Raw genomic sequence first — 19,853 nt, 5'->3', positions numbered from 1 at the left:
GCTGCATTTTCTGACAATTAAGCAGAAGCATTCAACCCATCCAGAAGTACTAAAAAGGTCTAGGGAAAAGATGAAATACTTTTAGGTCAAGAGTAATTAATTTCACTGGAAAAAATGAGCTAAGTATAATTTTGAAAAATTATTAAATGATATTAAAAAGGAAAAAAAAAATCAAGAAATATTCTTGAGATGAAATGCTATAGCAGTATAAGAAGTCTAAAACCATACAAAACAACTCAGACTTGATGGTACTAAACACACACTAAAGAGTAGTCAGATCCTAGCAAATATGTGAACAAAATAAATAAAGACTTGTGTGTAGTTAGAAATTTTCACCAAAAGCATTCATGGTCAAGTCTATGCCCTCCAACTCATCGCCACTTCTTTCCTAGCATGTCACACTGACATTATGTACAATGTAAATTACAAATAGAAGTAGTTCGAACTTACACAGCAGTACTCTAGCATGCAAAGCACTGCTCGTGTGCTAATTACATTATGCAAGCTTTTCTTCTTTGTAATGTTTTTTAAAGGTGGAACTATTTCTGTTACTTTCACATTATTCTTGTATTTATTCCTTTTCTTAAAACTATAAGCAGCATATGCAGTTATTGCCTAGCTGATTTCATGTAAATCACTTCAGTGTCATTTATTTAATCATTTTGAAAAAGATAGTTTTGTAATTGAACTATGACATATAAAAATAATTTGGTTTCCAATGATGATTTTGAATAATGTCTCCCCAATTTCTTCTAGAATATAAATTCAGAACCTTATAAATTCAGAACCTTTTCAAGATCTAAAAATTGACAGAAATTTATCAGTTGCTTTTATAATATAATAAAATATTGCTTGTATATTAACATTGACAGAATAATAATGTATATTTGTGCAATGGTGTTTTTCACGTGTGCAGTTTTCAGAAATGTGTCACAATTCAAATATAGCAATCTGTACATGAAATCTGTAAATTCCTTAAATGCAGCCAGATAAGCCACTTCAGGGATGCAGAAAGACCATTTTCTGTTAATCACACTGTTCTTGATATTTACTTCTATGGTGAATCTTCTACATTTTTGGAAACACCATCTGAGACATTGTTGAAATGGAGTATAAATAAAATGTTACTTGTGATTTCTTTTGTATTATAATATCCACATTTTTTCCACAATTTTCTTTATTTTTGCCCATGGGTAACTATGTTTTCCATTCTTATGAAAGTTAGCAGCTGTATTTACATTCATACCATCTTTTACACACAATGAAGTAGAAAAATAGTAGAAATTGTACCAGATCCTTTTATAAGCAGTTGTAAAGTTATGGGTAAGGCCATTCAAACTAAAGATAACTGTATGACTTGTAGGTAATCTACTTTGTGCACACTACATTGATACACTGATACACTACATTTACTCAGTATATATATTCAGCAATAGCATCATCGAAACATCTCTGAAATAAAACACATTAAACTTATCTTCTAAAGATCAAGTTAAAACATCTGTATTTTTGTGATAGAATAATCCATTTTTTAATGTTTCCCTTAATATAGTAAAAAAGTCAGTGGGAGTAATGGTAAGAGCAGTACTATAGTATCCCTAAAAATAGTGAAGTAGTGAAAATGCATGGCTTTGTGTGGGCACCTGTGTTTCCTGCTACAGAGCTGGGACACGTGACACAGAACCAGTGTCAGAGCACAGTGTGGGTTGGCGGCTCCCTCAGTGCTGTGGGAGCTCCCCTAAGGTCTGGCAGGGCAGGGTCCTCACCAGCCAGGGCCCACCCCATCGCCCTGTAGTGGGCTGACCCCATCCAACAGCTTGGGTGCTTACCCACTCAGCCACTTGCTAAGTCCCAGTCTCCCCGCAGGGGGATGGGAGAGAAAACAGGACGAGGAAAATTGTGGGTCAAAATAAAGACAGTTTAATAAGTGAAGGAAAGATGAAAAAGAAAGTGATGCAAAGGTGATTGCACCTTGCCTGCCCCAAGCAGACCAATGCCCAGCCAGTCTCCAAGCAATGGCTACTTGTTTGAAAACCAAATCCCCATTTTTTATTGCTGAGCATGATGTTTTACGGTACGTAAGGTATTCAGCCTATTTGGGTCAGCTGTCCTGGCGGTGTCCCTTCCAAACCTCTTTCCCACCCCCAGAGTGAGCAGTGTGAGAAACAGAGAAACGCTGTGCAAGCAGAACTCAGCAACAGTCAAATCACTGGTGTGTTAGCACTGGTTTAGTCACACATACAAAACCCACTGTGATATGGGCTGCTATGAAGAAAGTTACCTCTATCGCAGCCAGGCCGACTACATGCCCCCATATAGGAGCAGGGCAGACATGGAGACTGGGGGCAGCCCCAGCTCTGGGCACCAGGCACCTCCCTGGTGACAGGAATGGGCTGAGGCTGGGCCTGTGGGTGTGCTTGGCTCATTGGGGCCCATGGCTGGGCAGGACAGGAGCTGGAGACTGGCCCTGCTGCATTGCTGGGGCAGGGGCTGATGGCCATGGAGAGGCTGCAATGGGGTCCTGGGCTGCGGGAAGGGTGGGGGGAGCCCCTGGGAAAAGGGCCAGGGACAGTCAGGGCTGGAGGTGCCCTCAGGACATTGATAATCATCTTGGAAGTGTGGCTTTAGATCCAGGTTTGAATTCTGGAGGTGGGTGGTTGCTGGAAACTGCCAATTTCCTGTTAGTTTTTTTTTTTTCCCCCCTGATATAAAACATCTGTGGAATGATTAAATAACATGAAAACTGGTCAACAGGTTTTATGATTTATAGGTTCAGTCACAGTTACTGGTGTATCTGATTACTGGGATGACATAACACATTGGTCAAAGGGGTCCCCCCCTTTGTTCATTTTTTTGAAAAGCCACTGTTTCTACAAAAAAATCATGCAGAAACAGTGTAGTAGATACTAACAAGTAACATGGTATGAATACTACCAAACATTCATCCTCACTTGTCTGTTCTTAGTAGAGTCCTGAACACGATAAATGAAGTAGTTTATCCCCAATTAGTATCATGTAGATGGATAGTTTTAATTATATCAAAAATGTTTCTTCAAAAACGAGTCTGAAAACAATAATTAAAATGTATAAAGGAAAAGCATTCATGTGCTATGTTATTTATTTGTTTAATATTTTTGTATTGTTTTTGCATTTTAACTTCATTGTAGTAATTAAATCAAATTTTAGTTCCTTGACTTAACATATAGACAAATAATTTTTAGAGGGGAAAAAAACCTACTTTTCCCAGATGTCTCATTTTAAAAAGAATACTACTGGCTATTTTAAAATACTTGAAGTTAATAGGAATCATTGGATTTAGAATTTCAATCTGGAGAGAGAAAAAATGTTATGCATTGCTTCCCAAATGTACTGCAGATGGTACACATGTAAAGGTTCAGATTTTCTTTGGATCACCTGAAGAAACTGGGAGACTGACCACTTTCTGAGCAAAACTGTAAGGAAGCTGTATAACTGAAATCGCATTCTAATTCCACATTTTATTCTTTTTGATTTGCTTAATGCAAAGGCTCTCCAGAGAAAAAAGAAAGGATAAAGCAATACCACGTGGTAAGTATGGGTCACTTTTTAAGAGTTTAGAATTCTACAGTTCATCTCTGTTTCATTCTTTTAAATTAATTTTTATTTATTTTTTTTCTTACTGAAGTATAAGTCATCTGCTGTGAAATAGAATTCTCATTACTAGCTATGTAAACTATCAAAGCAAGATGATGTCATTTGTTCAAACTGTACAATTAGCATTTGATTCTCTGTAACAATTTTGCCTGTGTGCAAAATCCACAAGTATCTACTAATGGTATGGATGGTTTATTTCCTGATGTATTTTGTCTTTAAGAAAACAGAGTAACTACCAACTCATATCTACAAAATAGAATAAATAAGGTAAGAAATATTGGGCCTAACCAACCAGAGAAAAATCTGAACTTAACGACTTTAAAAAGTAAAACACTTACTCCCTGTTAGGAATTATTTGAACTATCCAGGTACAGTAAGATTTTCAGAGGACCTTGAAAGAGGTTAAATATCTAAAGCTTATCGAAATTCAGTGGCATCTATGCCTTTAACTTCTTTTGAAATCTCAGCTGACAACTTCACTTGGTAAGGAAAAACAAGCCCAGACACAACAAACAGGCTTCCATTTATAATGAAACTGTCACAAAAATATTTTTTTTTTACCGGTGGAGTGCTGAAAATGTAGAAGGATGAACCCTTCAGTGCCAGAAACTTGAATTTGTAGAGGTGAGATGAATCAGTTCCTTCAAGTCTCTCATTTACCCATCCCATATGTATGACCTATAAAAGAAAGTAATTGAAAATTAAGGCTCTATTTTTCAGTGGAGCATAAGATATATCTGAATAGGTCAAGTCTTTCCACAAGAAAGAGCGATCATACTGGAATAGGATGAATCATTCCCTTCTTCACATTTGCCTTCCCACCACTACACCATGCTCTTGAAGTGAAGTCCTTGGAGAGACTTAAACTTACAGTACATCTTGTCTGAGATAGTCACCATTTTAAAAGTCACCTATCTCAGTGGAGATCAGCAGTCTCTCACTTAGGCCAGCAAAAACTCTAGGTGTACTGAAATAGTTCAGCCAATGGTTTATAAAAAACATGATCCTGTGTTATCTATAGCACAGTCAAAATTTGGACATACTAAAATTTCTGTTACATGTACCTCTATAGAGATACATCTGAACAAATCACGGTATTTATCTGAAATCAAACAGCTTTCTGTATGCTCATGTTTGCCACTGTTAAGAAAGTGTCTTTGTCACACATTGTCTTCCAGAGTTTATATACTTTTTTTATATACACTTTATCTCACGATGATTTATGTTCTCGTAGAATTAAATGTTGAATTCATTTGTTTCACAGCTTTGCTCTAACAGTATTACATGTCTTTACATTTCAGATAAATTAATCTTAAGAAAAAATAAAATTAAGAAGTAAGACTGCATGCTTCCTTTTAGTGAGGTAAATGCAAATTTATAAAGGAATAATGCCATAGTGTGGTAGTAGAATATCATGAATGTAGTTACCTACCAAAAATAACAAATGTAAACATTTTAGGCTTCATTTTGCATACATTAAGAGGAACATACCACCCTTGAAACAGGTACTCGTATCTCTAGTGATCCATCAATCTGAATATACAGCTATTGCTGATAAGCTTGCTCATTTTCAACTAAGTCTACACTTACAGAAAATACTGAATTACATGAGGTAGAAATGTCACAGTACTTGTGAATATACTGAGCCCACAGAGCTTTGTTGGAAGTCAATGGAAACAGCCTGAAGAAGGCATTCATTAACTCGCATGAAAACTTCAGCATTTGTTCTACAGATAGATTTGGGAAAAATGTGATGATCTCAGGAATGCTTTTTCATTGAAAGCCCAGTGTGAGTACCTGTAGTTACTACCAACAGAGCACAAAAGCGGAAAGAATGCACAGGGAGTAGCTAATAGTATAGATGCATGCTCATACTCTCATATCATGAAAATCTCACATGTTGTTTTCTAATTTTGTTTTTTAATGTATTAATTATGTATCTTACCAATCAACTTATTCAGAAGTAAATAATAAATCATTATGTTGAGCCAGACAGCCCTTCTCTATACTCTTTTACCGAGCTCCAGCATTAACATTTAAAGGAGATCTAAGAAACAGCACAATAAATATAGTAGCTTTTCCAGTTCTCACTTTGCTACTGTGTAAATTTAATAACTCTCACCAAAACATTGTTTCTATATCAGTCAGCAAAGGTTTAGAAACAGAATGTTCAGACACCTCAATACTTTAACAAAATATACTATAGTATTGTTGATAATCTACTACAAACTATATTATATATTGAGTTTATCAGAGTGGTAATATAATATCAAATAATACAGATAAAAAGAATAATGCCCAAATCACAAGGCACAAACATTCATAAGGTCATGTTTGCTGACTCGCAGATGGATACCATTTATTAACCTCTCAGTATTAAAATCTTTACTAAAAAAGTAATTTACTGATTAAATTGATAAATTGATAAGCAAAGGATATGGTTTCCTATTATGTTCTTTGTTCATCATCATTATCATCACCATTTCTTCTTACAGCAGCACTCACCAAATAATTGTGGAATTATCCACAGTGTCAAATGGCAAAACTAAGTCACAGATAAAGTCTGCAGCTTGCCCAGGTCATTTGTCAAACATATTAAAGCAAACATGACACATTCTGAGAAATATAACTATATAACTTGTTGAAAACCAAAGATGTTCATTTAATATATTAAAAGAAGGAAAATATGAAGTTCTTAGTTGAAACTCAGGGCAGGATGGTATCAAGACTGGAATTCCACTTGTCAAGATTGTGTTTTCACTTCAAAATACACATATGATTTTCTGTGATTGACAGGAAAAACTTGATTTATCTAATTGACAGAAACCACAGGTTGGCCTGTAAGCACTGGTTTTAAGTACCAACACCAGTGTAAAAGACAACCATACTCTCTTTGAATAAAATTCTAAATTTGGAAAAAAGGCACTGAATTTCTCTAACTGAAGTAGAATGAGACTTCTTTTTCAATGAAAATGTGCTTTATGCCAAAGTTTTCCATCTGTGAAACGGGAATAATTTCCTTCACTTACTTTACGGAATTCGTGTGAAGGCCCTATTACTGTTGTATTCTTACCCATGGCTGCAAGATGTGATAGGAGTGCCAAATGTTATAGCCTCAACTTAATGTAGCACTTAATCTTCTGGATACTTCTATTGAGTATGCATTTAGCTACAAACACAAGACTGCATTTTCTAATTAGCTGCAGACATATTTTTTGGGAATGTGTTCTAAGTGTTTTACTGAAATGGAACTGTATTATTATTATTATTTTTATTGCAGTCACACCATACTGTGACCAGTCTACCTGTGGTAGATCAGAATCAAGAGACTTGGTTTGAGCTATACCCTTCTCCACATGACAAAGAGATTTTTATAATTAACAGATATAAACTCAATTTTAAGCTGTTCTGTATGTTGAAATCTCTTTCAACATCAGATCAAAAATGAATGATACAAAACCACATTCAGTGGACTAGATTTGGGGGAAATGATCTTTCTATTCACTAAATTATGACAACATTGAAGTATTACTCTTGATCTATATGTATTGTGATGTAAGATCACCTATTCATTCCAATTCATCAAAGTCTACACAAAATCAAAAAGTAATATTCCAGTTACATTTTGAATACATTGCATTGAATATTACTCTGCTGCATTGAAATGACTAACAAAAACACCAATTCCAGGAAAAAAAAACTTCAATCAGAAAAAAACCAAATAATAGATCATCAAAGCAAAGAGAAAGTCTTAAACCCCTAAAAATAGAAAAAGATCCTTTGTGTTTCTAAATTTGATTATAATTCCAAAGAGATATCAGAAGCTGATTAAAAGTTTTTCAATTTTCATTTTCTTTAAACCATTAGTTAGATTTGCATTGTCAACATAATTTGTGGAACAAGGAAACAATTATATACCTCACAGTAGAAATAAGAAAAAATGGTCTGCTGATTTATATCTTACAAAAGAAAGTAAAAACTTATCTGACAAAACTATCTAGTATATAATTGTTCAATGTAATTAAAAAAAAAAAAAAAAGTAAAAACCCTTCCAAAAGTCTTTAAAATCCCAAGACTATGGTTTGTGTTAGCACCATGAAATACTTACCTAAGTATTAAAGGTGCTAGTAAGCAAAATGTAGCATTTCCTGAACTTTCTAAAAGCCACCTGTAAAATGAATGCCTACATTAAGTTGTTACAAGTTTTTTTAAAGAAGATGTAAAAAAGTTCAAGTAGCACATTTGTAGATCAATTTAAAATTTGGAGAAGAGTATCTCTGCAGAATACTGACTGAAGTCTCAGAACATATATACATTTAAGAAGACAAATATAGTACAGCTAGAACACACAAGCTTTTTGCTTGTTCATTTGCTTTAGAATTTTTCTATGTTCAGGAGAAAAGCAAGGGTTGAATTGATTTAAATACGGATTGCTCTGTCAGGTATGAAACACTGAATGAGATACTTTCTTGGGGAAGAAGCAATAGTCGGGCTAGGCAGCTGAAGAAGGATTGCTACTGGAAGGTAAGTGGTGAGTTCAGTGGGTTTAGAACTGCATTACCATCATTTGCATGGATTGGTAATAACAGAATGTCAAGCTAAAAGGTAAGTGCTAATGAATATGGAAGAAAAAAGGAAAAGACAAAGCAAAAGACATTTAGGACGAGAAAGATGCCAATTTAGTAAGACCAAAAATAAAGAAACATGAGAACATATAAAATTAAACTGAAAAGAACAAAAGGAAGGACACTATACAAGTATATAAAGAGGGGAAAATCAATGAAAAAATATTTGGGAGGAAAAAACATAAAGAAAAGAGGATTCCAAATGTATACTTGCCTATAAAGACACAAAGTCCTTAAAAAAATAAAGAAGGAAAATAGAATATTTTCCTTTATCAGAATCAGTGTTTAACTTATGCATATATTTAAAAAATAATATAATTATGTATCTTTTTATAGAGATATTAAGCAATCTAATATATTTTTTACTTTCTTTACTCACATCTTTCTTATTGACTGGTTTATTTAATGGTGATTTAGACCATAGAAATGGAGAAGGAATAATTACTCAGTTTAGCAAAAGTCTATATGGAACAGAAGCAAGTGTTGTACTCAGTAACAAATTGTTTGTGGTTCATAGTAGGCTACTGAGATTTTAATTTGGTTTCTGTACATGGGTGGGAATATTAGTCCAGGGATAAAAACTGTTCTGTTATTTGGATTGAAACCTGCCATTTGAAGTTTTTAGAAGTGCCCATAAGGCATAACAGGACGAAGTGTCCCATTCTCAGCATTGCTTTCCCCACTTTACTCTCATACTGCATAATCAATTTGAGACTGCTATTTGAAACTGTGTGGAAAATTACCCATACATCTGGAAAATTACCCATACATCATCAATGTATTATTAAGTTTCTAACATGTTCTAATACACTTTGCAGAAGTTCCTGTAGGAACAAAATGAGCAATGGCACTCATTATGAGGAGATAAAATAAGTCACTAACAAAATGTAATCCAATCATAGCAGATAAATGGAAGTTCTTATTTGCATTTATTGTTTTCCTACAGCAATAAAGCATCTAGATGCTGTAGTGACTGGAAACTAAACATGTGTTACATTTAATAAAGCAATCAGTACATTTTGTATATAGTACTTTTTGTTAGATAGATATGAAAAGTAAATGATGCAAAACACTCCAGAGGGAAATGAAGAAAGAAAATCAAGTAGATCTCTGATGTATGACATATCAGAACAGATGGGTACACTTATGTAATTAAAGTGGGATAAGAATCTACAACAGATGCCAGCTTGGCCTGCAAGTTAAGAACCAGTGTCACATCATGAAGCACAATGGAACAATACAAAGTTAAGAAAGCATAGAGAAGTACATCTTGAGGTAGTTAAAGTAATTTTTTTTTGTTTTTTCCAAAGCAAGTGGTAGATTGCATGTTTTGAAAAGTACAGATATTGGAGAAAAAAAAAAGTCCTTTCACATACATAATGATTAACTGAAAAAAAAATTTCCAATTCTAGAAGTTTTGATGCATTACATTAATGGTTTCCATTGTACATCAATTGCTTTCATTTATGTCTGAATGGCTACTATTAAAAACATAATGTTTTAGAGATGAAGCTACAGAGGAACTTAGAAATTATGTTACTTAAGTGTTATATGTGCTTCAGCTCAAGAATGAAATTTGTAAGTCCAAGCTGGGCACAGTTTGAATGCCACAAATAGCAACACGTCTGTACTAACTGGAAGGGATCTATGAAGACAGGTATGTATCTGAATTCGTGTATCTTCCCAGGAATTGGCTACCTGTGCAAAATTTGGATTATGAGTCCTTTTGGGTAGTGATAACTGTTTCTCCTCTTTGTTTGCTTGTTTTAACAAGGAGGCTGGGAAAATTTGGGCTGGTATTATTCACCTTTTCTCACTATAGCTGTTTTGTTCATGTTAGGATCCAAACCACAAAAGTCACTCTTGAAGACAGGTACCAGTAAGTTGCTTTACTGGTTATGCATTGTTATATTATACTAAATCAGTAGCACTGTTTGTGCAGCAGGAACTAACCGAGCTAAATAAAAGTGGAAAACTCAGGTCCATCACAATTTTTTTTGTCCTGCATGTCTAATTTTTAGCAATATTACAACAACAATAGAATACATGTAATAAGCTGTTCTCCTCCTCACCAAATAAAGACTTAAATTGTTTCTTCTGCAGTCTGGCAAAATGAAAAAATAAAACTTCAAACTACAGCTGTTTACTATAGCTGTTGCAAGAGTCCTCAAAGAAGAAAACTCAGTCTGAAAATTCAATCTCAGTTTGTTTCTACATGTTATCCCCCATCAATAAAATGATAATCCTGCTTAAAGATGTGTTAACATAATTTTAATTGGAGAATAACCCTAAAGAAGGACTGATCTCATAGTAGTAATTCAGTGAAATCACAGTTCTGTAATACTGAATGGAAAAGCAATGGGTTCTAAAAGCTGTGAAGAGCAGATGCCTGTGCAGAAAATTATATACTCTAAAATCTTTTTCACAATCCACAAGGCAGAAATATACAAAGAGAATAAAGAAGAGTTGTTTTTATATATATATATATATTTAATATTCTAACAGTTAAGGGAAGCTCAAGAAGACAGCTTAATCAGAGACGATGATTCTTCACTGAAGACAGAATTGCCTTGTGCCACTCACTGCCAGAGATGCCATAGACCCAGCTGACCTCTGGAAGATGTGACCAACATATTAGAGTAAGAAACACTGCTGAAATATACCCTTTTGTATATTTTTCCTTAAATAGGAATAGGTTTCCTTTGTTTGACACACTCTAGTGTTTCTAGAGTCCAATGTCTTAATGTCTTACAACTTCAAAGAGTAATCAAATATAATCTATTTTGTTTACACAAAAAAAGAGGACATACAAATACCATGAACATACTGTGAATGTATTTGTTTTATATAGCATAGTGAGATTTCATGAAATATGTTCAGAAATGAAACACAGTTTTAAGAATTCTATTATGTATAGATTTGTTTTGTTGAGTTTGGCAAATCTCTTTTTTTGTTTGTTGAGTTTTGGGTTTTTTTCAGCTTGCTTATCTTCAAAATCAGTACAGTAGTAATAGTGCCTCACAGAAGCACTACATATTAACTGACTGACTAGAGGTTAAAGAGTTTAAGTGCTTTGAAGTGGTATTTATTCTGCTAGAGTAAGTTTTTTCAGTGGAAGACCTGATGTCCCAGAAAAAAATCTCTGAAGCAGACCAAGAGAATTTCATTAGGAATTGCATAACTGACCTCCCATATAAATAAAGTTAACACAATTACCAAGGAAGATCTCAATTCTATCTCTACATGGTCTCTTTATGCTTAAAGGAATTTAGTCCTGCTCCCTTTCTACAGCTGTCATTTGTAAAATTATAGTCTGCAAGAATCAAACTTTTCCAGACTAACAATTAGGATAAAGTGATTTTATTGCTATATATTTTTAAAACATTTATCTCTGGTTTTGAGAAAATGAAAAAAAAAAAAAAAAGATAAACTGATCTTACAAGAGTATGTGCAGGGTTTTTTTTATTCTGCAGGATGAAGCCAAGCAAACATGTTCATGGCATACCTGGGGCAGCAGTCCTGCTATGAGGAACAATGGGAAAACTCTCCATATTTGAGAAGTTCCTCGTTTAGAATTAGGATCACATAATTATCAAAAACAGAGTGGAAAAGAGACTTCTGAGAAATTTAGTACATTACCCTTTCCAAAATGCAGTACCCATGATACCTATTTTGTTTCTAAAAAATGCTTCCTTAATATCCTAAGGATCTCCAATAATGGAGACTTCATAATTTCTCTCAGTCTGTTTTAGCACTTTATTCCTCATGTTAAACATGAATCTCTTATGCTGTAACCACAATTTAAGACTTTTTTTGCCCTATCCATTAAAGACTCAAATGATTTTGGCTTTAGACTGGAAGAGTGAAGAAAGCTTATTCAGTCCATAAATGGAGTAAAAATCTATGAACAAGAATATGTAGCTTGTGTGGCACCATTCCTTGCTTCTTTTCAAGTTATTGTCTGAGCACAAAATTATAATTCCTGAATATTTTTTTCATACCTCCCTCTCTAGATTGGTTGTTGCTATTTATTCTTGATGAATCCTTCAGGGTGGTCATCCATTTGTTAAGTTGCAGCTGCATAAAAATGTTTTGTTTGTTTCTTTCAAATTTCTTTCTAGAGATTGAAGTCAAATTGACTAGTCTCTAATTCTTCAACGTTGCTTTCTTTTTCCATTAACAGACATGATGTTTGCCCTTTCCTAATCTTTTGATATGTCACCTGGCAGACACAAATTCCCTGAAATATCTTGATAATAGCTCTGAGACTACTTTGACTGGTTTTTCAAATACCACCAGGCATTAAAAGCATACGTACCACCAAAACCGCCCTTTGTATTGTAATCTGAGATTTTACTGTTTTTTCCTAGCATATTTGGAATAACCATCTTTTGCAGTTGACCTTTTTAGTGAAGGCTGACCTCTGATATGCTGAGTAGAAGACTAACATTTTTCTTTGTCTTCTTGCTATTAATGCACTTAGAGGGTAATTTTTTGTTACCCATCTATCCCTTGATGGTTTAATCTCAGTCTGTGTCCTGGCCTTCCTGGTACTACCACATGCTATGCTTTTACAATCCTTGTCTCTAGATTTCATTTTCTGTATGATATCCTCTGGAGGAGGTCACTGCAAAAGATCAAAATAAACAAGGGAAGAGACATCCTAGGAAGCAGTGAAAATCTGTTTTACAGCATCACAAGAAAAAAGATACATAGTCTTAATTAATATCTGATCAATATTTTCCTATTTCTACTGAGAAGAAACTGTATGGTTTTAGCGGAGGACAGGAAAGGATCATATTAGTCTTAAAAACATAGTAAAACACCCAGCAAACAAAATACAAAACCTTACAAGGAGTTTTTTCTGTACAGAGAGAGAATTGCCTAATTTACTGTTTCATAAAAAATATAGAGCAATCCAGCAGTGTGTGCATTTTTGAAAATTGAGTCCCAAATCTAACTGCCTACTGATAACACAGAATCAAGTGCTTTCAAGTCTCTAGAGCACTGTAATAAATTATATCAAGCAGAATCAAAAGTTATAATATTTGGAGAAATGTTGCTGTAAACATCCTCCACACTCAATAAAATAATGTACAAACTGGCTCAATCCCCCTCTCTCCCTGAGGAGCACCAATATGCTCTAAAAGCACCGTGTAGATGCTGTGTGCTTTGTCATCTACACAGGTTCATATATACTTAGAGCCAGAGCTTCAGCAGTGGTACTTATTTAATACCATCCAAATTCGTGTCATCCCTGTATATTTGTTAAAACATTGTAGTCCTTGACATGGACTAACTGGCATGACATGTCCTGGGATAACTAGAACTCTCCAAACAATTCCCAGGGACAGACTGGGATTTAAGCATTGGTGAGAATAATTTACAATAGGCAGTTTAAATGCGGACATGCGTCTTTGGTGGGAGAGGAGAATTTAAAAGCGTGGAAGTAGCCAGACCATGCCAATTAGCTTCATGACTCGGTACTGTTTATTTTAACAGTACAAATATATTCATACTAACTACAACTATTACTACCTTTCCTCCTATCTCCTTCTGACACTGGATCATAGGCACAGGGCAAAGTCCAAACTCTTTGTTTGAGATTTTCTTTTGGCAAAGAGACCCATAAATACAGCTGGTTTAGACCTGGGAACAAGTATCTTTGTCCTTTCACTTTCCAATTTTCTTTAGTTATATGCCCACAGAATTCATCATGTTCTGGAGATTCATTTTCCAGTAAAACCAGTCAGGGCCAATATGAAAGACAAAGAAGAAAGACAGGTTTAGCAAAGTAATTTTTTTTAGGTTCTTGACCCTGAATCCCAGTTTGTTAATGACCTATGAAAAACAGAATCTGAACGAAACCTATCCTGATTCAACCTTGTCCCTTTATGAAAGATTAAGTTGGACTTAAAGGCAATGAAGAAAACTTATCACACGCGATACAGTAATGAAAATCTAAGGACTTGTTTAATTCTTTGGGAATGTCCATATTCAAAAGCAAAGATAAATTTGAAGCTATCACAAATTTTACTTCAAGGCAGCTCCTCAAGTGACCTAAGTTTGTCCTTTCTCTAAATTTTAAATCAATTGTACTAATGAGAGCTATTCAGGTTTGTACAAACATTATGTAACTGACATTAATAAGCTCCATTAATCTAGGGCAGACCAAGACCTCTTCTGTTTTCAGTTATCATTGCCAAGTTTTATTTTATTCCTTTGTGATATAGTTATGAGAGATTCACATTTTGGTTGCTTTTAAATCAAATTTTCACAGGACATTTTAAAGTCTGAATTTTTCACATTTGCTCCTTTAATGTTTTTATGTTTTCTAGTTTTATTTAGTTGATCTGCCCAAATTCATTATAAACTTTGTTTCTCACTTTTTGGCAGAGAACAATCCCATGTTTGTTGCTAACAGTACCACCTTAAATTTTCAACTCCTGAAATTAAGGTCCTAATCGTATCTTCCCTTCTTTTCATATTTGGAATGAAAAAAGTGTGACTTTAGGCACCTACTTCAGATGTTATGCTAAGAGGCTACTCTTAGGACCTCAGTATAGTTGAGAAAGAAGAAGAGGCTCCTGTAAAGGATGATTTAAAGTGTGAATAATTTTCTGCACTGACTATCTAGACAGTTTATGGAGATAGACCATTTATTTAAGAAATCAAATAAGGTAGTGATAGCTTGTATAACTGCCCCCAATATTTTTTAAAAATTGACGAAGGATACATCTTCCTTTTTTCAACTAAACCCATTATGTGTGCCCAAAATGATATGAAGAAACTTTGAATAATCACTAAAGTACTTGTAGTAGAGAGTTCATACAGCAAAAGATATCCAAGTTCAGTACCTTTTCCCCTGGCTTTCATAATCACCCGTTGTTCATATCAGTTTAATTAATAATTAAAAACCATGGCAAAGAGAGTAATTAAATGCTCCTTTCTTATACAGAATAGATATTTATTTTAGTTTTGGGAGCAACTTGATTTTCTACTGTACATAGAATTAGTCTGTAGTGGTTTCTGAGGTATATTTTTTTTCAAAGTACTGACCCAAATATAAGAAAACAGTTTCCCATGTAAGAAAACGTCAATGGTTAAAATTTTTTTAATAACTTCTAGAAAAGTCTATAAATGTCCAAGTACATTTTACAAATACGATGATGAAATGGTGACATATGAAAGAATATATGAGATGTCAAACTAATAAATATTTGATCCCAATATGTAGAATTTTTTGAGTCAGTCTTTGACTTCCATGATAAAATTCCATAATAAATTTCTGCAGTAAAACACCATAAAAGGCACGTTGCCTAATTCTCACTTTCATAATCTACAAACCCCGCATTTTTAAAAACAGCAGGGATTGGGCTTTCTGTTCCTGAGTAATGATTCAATGCCAGATTGATGCAATGAAAGCACACGTAAGTGAAACTCATTGGTTCTACAATACAGCCTCCAAAGTATTTCCCAGATTTACAGAATTAGCCTGAAAAATTATATTTTACAAAGTAAATGAAAAAACTCTTTGCAACGCTACAAGAAGTAAGAATACTTCCCAATGCAGTAAATTCATCTGGGTCTTCAGGACATTTGGCTAGTTGGAGCAGAAGAAATATCTCATCAGACTCCTGAGCTCCAAAAGTCCCACACAAACCATGGCAAATGTAGTCTGCCCGGCATGACACATGCAAAACAGACTGGATCTGTAATACATTTCTTGGCTATCTGTATACCGTATGTGATGTAAATACAGAGTTAACTTGTCAGACTCACTGCTCCAATATTGCATGCAAACATACACTATGCTTTCCAAGACCTGGTTGTGAATTCCACTGTCCCCCTCCCATTTATTTCATGGCTCCACCTAATTAACTTTTTAGGTCTACAGTGGAGGATTCTATTAATTACTGTGGATTAGTAAGAATCTGCTCTATTAAGCAGGTCATTTCAGAACTTCAAACCACAGAAAACTTGGTTTTACCATTTTAGAACTGACTAAATGTATGTGTATGTAAGCTCTATAAATTTTGCAACTTAACACAATGACAAGAATTTTAAAAATTGGGTAATATAATGAATATAATGAAAGTCTTACCTGATCTGAGGGAGAACAGCATTTATTTGCCATTTTCATCTATGAAAGAGAGACGGAAGAATGCACAGAGTTATTAATATGCTGAAGAGTTTCTGTGATGCAATTAGCATTGACTTAGTTATTGAATACTGGATTAATACTTCCAAATTATAATTGTAAGAAGTTAAATAATTCAGTGCTTAAATACTAGATTTTTACTATTACACTAAATTTATAAAATCAAGGACTCAAAAGACAGGAAGACTTTTATCAGTTTTCGTTAAATCCGTCATAAAGGTTTGCATTTATGAATTTAACTTTGCCACTCTGAGTAAAAATATTATACTGTACTGTTGACATTTCACGTAGGTCTCAGTTAAACAATTGCTTAAGCAGGTCTATAAATGAGGCATGTGATTAAGTACTTGTGAAATGAAGGCCACAGAGTGTAAGACATGTTTAAAGAAGGGGATATTGTTTAGGCTTTCCTTTTAGTTTACTCTTCATAACTTTCTTTTTCCTCTCTGTTCAGATAATGAAGAGTTTTGTTGATTTTGGCTTTTCTTTGGCAGTCATACTTTGCACAGATGAGTGGTGGACAAATGCTGATAGATATTTCCTTCTTTAAAGTGAAGCACTTCTTTAAAGTGCAATATTAGTAAGTGTAGTAATGTTACAGAATCTAGACAGAAAAAGATTAGACTGGAAAGATAGACTCCTCTATACGCAAAGGTATAAGCTGCAAACTGTCCTGCAGTTGATGAATACTTCCAAAGGATCTTGTTGTCAAAAAGCCTGTTTTATAACAAATGAAAGGCTTGTGATAGAAGAACAAAAGCTACACCTATGCACAGGGAAAACTACATCTGCCACAGGAAAAGAGCAGAAGAAATCCAGGGCTATTGCTTGTATCCTGGCCACACCAGATTTGTAAGAACAAACCTGTGGATAACCTTTGGAAGCAGAGCACGTCTGCGGCCATGTAAATATGGTGATGCCATTGTCTGTTGTGGTGGGTTGACTCTGGCCAGCAGCTGAGCACTCACACAGCTGCTCACTCCCTTTCCCCTTCTAGCAGGAAGAGTGAGAGAATAGGAAGAGCAAAAGCAAGAAAACTTGTGGGTCAAGATAAAGAGAGCTTAATAAGTGAAGGAAACAGGAAAAATCACAAGTGATATAAAGGCAGTCATTCACTACCTCCCACAAGCAGACTGATGCCCAACCAGTCTCCAAGCAACAGCCACCTTGTAAGACAAACCCCCACAGTCTTTGTCTGCTACGTCACTTCTATTCTTGAGCACAATGTTAAATGGCATGGAATATCTCTTTGGCCAATTCGGGTCAGCTGTCCCAGCTCTGTCCCTTCTAAATTCCTTGCCTATCTCGGGGCAGAGTGGGGTCTGTCAGAGTGACAAAAAGTCAAAGCCTTGATGCTGTGCAAGCATTATTCAGCAACAGTCAAAACACTGGTGTGTTAACAGCATCATTTTAGCCACAAATACAACATACACATATGGCTGCTATGAAGAAAGTTAACTCCATCCCGGCCAGACCCAGTACACTTGGGAGAGGCCAACAGGCATTGTGTTATGCTAATGACACAGGCCTCAGGGTGTGTCAGGGTTTGCCTTGGACTGTCTGGAGCTGTATTACAGCTTGTTTAGCCATAACATAAACATCTAATGACCATGAGACTATTGCCTACTTGGCTTTAGAAAATTACAGGTGTGGGATGTAATGATATATACATATATAAAAACTACAGGCATAGACATATAAAGTATATAAAGTGTGTATACACACACACACACACACACACCCCCCTGTAGCTAATAGATGGCAAAACCAAGTCATTATTCTGCATAGAGTGAATTACCTATGACCATAAACAAAATGACCCTAGGACAAAATGCAATGTGGAGGAGTACAGGATGGCAGCAGGACACTTGACTATACAGACACAGGGTGATACCAAAGCTCAGGGCTACAGGAGCTCACTAGTCAGTCCTAACCCATCATGGGCTATCAGAGCTCCTTCTCCCCCAGATGCTCACTTTTGCAGCCCATTTGAATTGAATTGCACGGTCAAATGGGGCAGGTGTGCCACTGGGTCAGACAGCTGGGAGTGATTGAGGCTCTGAGGATGAGGTGGCCAGACCTGCTGGGAGTCTGGGGCATGTCCCAGGCCTGGCTGTCACCTTGGGTAGAGTGCTGGGAGAGCCTGCCAGACCCTTGAGGGTCCCTGCCATGCTCCCTACCACCACCCTGCCACCCCAGAGGAGGAACAGGGGCCACCACAACAGAGGCAGGTCACAGCCTGCAGACACTGGCACCTGCACCATAGCACAGATGAGGACCGATGATGAGGACAGAGTTGACATACAGCTGCCAAGCAGAGCAGGGGATCCCCAGCAAGGGGGCAGCTCTCACACACAGCTCTGCCTGCAGCAGCCTGACCCCAGGCTGCATGGTTGCACCATGTCAGAGCTGGCCTGGAGCACTACGGCAGGGGGAAGAGGTGGCAGAGCTTCTTGGTGCTCTCAGGGCTCCGACAGTAACAAACCAGTGGGAACTCAAGAACCCCACTCTGTAACTTGGATAAAACAAATTGGTGACATGCCCAGTGTTGCAGAAGGAAGCAGACCTCATCAGTCTGATTTGGTAATAGGCTTAATCCTGAACTGTTCTGCAGGACATAATGAAAAGGCATCTGGAATACTTTAACGTCAGTAGGAATGTCATCACAACCTGCCCATATTCAGCTCCAACCTTTCTCCAGTGCTTCAGATACAAATACATATACAAAGTAACTATACAGAAGCCATGTTATACACACAGAAAAATTTCCTTGCAGGTGGCCAAAGACATGCTGAATAATAAGATTACTACAGCATAAACCAGTGCAAATAAACAGGGCTAGGAGGGATCCTGTCTCCTTTAACACTCCGGTTCAGTCAAACTACTTAAGCTCCCTATATGATTAATTCTGTTATCCTACTTTTTATTTTACTGTGTTCAGATGTGCCTGGAAAAATGTGTGTGAGACTGGCCATGCAGGTTTTCTGCAGAATAAGGGCAGAGTATCATGAAGAGCATCCTTTTAAACAGTCTAGCTTCCCATTAGTAAGGGCAATAGGGAAGAATGCTTTGAACTCCACAACTATTCACTGCACAGCCTTAGCTCATTCCGCATTCAAAGCAGGGATGGCTGCAGCCCTGACATAACTGTGGGGAGAGGAAAGATATCCTTCTGTATCACATTATGTCCCTATGTCATGGGCCTGAGGAGAGAGAAGTATGCACTTTTCACTTCACCTGGCACCACATGTTCTCTACAGGCCTCCACAGCTGGTGCAGAGAGGCAGGTATACAACGGGGATATGATACACCTTGCTGGCATTGTGTGAGCTTTCAGCACAGCAGTGCAGCAATTGGAGTTGGAGACAGAAAGGAAACTAAAAGCAAAAACCTGGATGCGCAAAGACTGCAGGCAACTTGGAAAAGGAACTATT

The 19,853-nt window shown here is 36.0% G+C and overlaps 1 protein-coding gene across 1 annotated transcript in view; it reads right to left on the bottom strand.

Annotated features, from left to right (window-relative positions):
* Positions 1–19,853, bottom strand: part of SNTG2 (syntrophin gamma 2) — a 301,458-nt gene that overhangs the window by 44,056 nt on the left and 237,549 nt on the right. Inside the window, exons 11-12 of the mRNA XM_074820798.1 lie at positions 16,363–16,401; positions 4,195–4,311 (exon numbers count right to left, since the gene is read on the bottom strand). Coding sequence (XP_074676899.1) covers positions 4,195–4,311; positions 16,363–16,401 — 156 coding nt within the window. The remainder of the gene's footprint in view (positions 1–4,194; positions 4,312–16,362; positions 16,402–19,853) is intronic.

The sequence above is a fragment of the Strix aluco genome, chromosome 3 (assembly GCF_031877795.1).
Source record: "Strix aluco isolate bStrAlu1 chromosome 3, bStrAlu1.hap1, whole genome shotgun sequence".
Classification (NCBI taxonomy): domain Eukaryota; kingdom Metazoa; phylum Chordata; class Aves; order Strigiformes; family Strigidae; genus Strix; species Strix aluco.
Note: the sequence above shows the minus strand (reverse complement) of the source record. Positions and strands in the feature narration are given on the sequence as shown.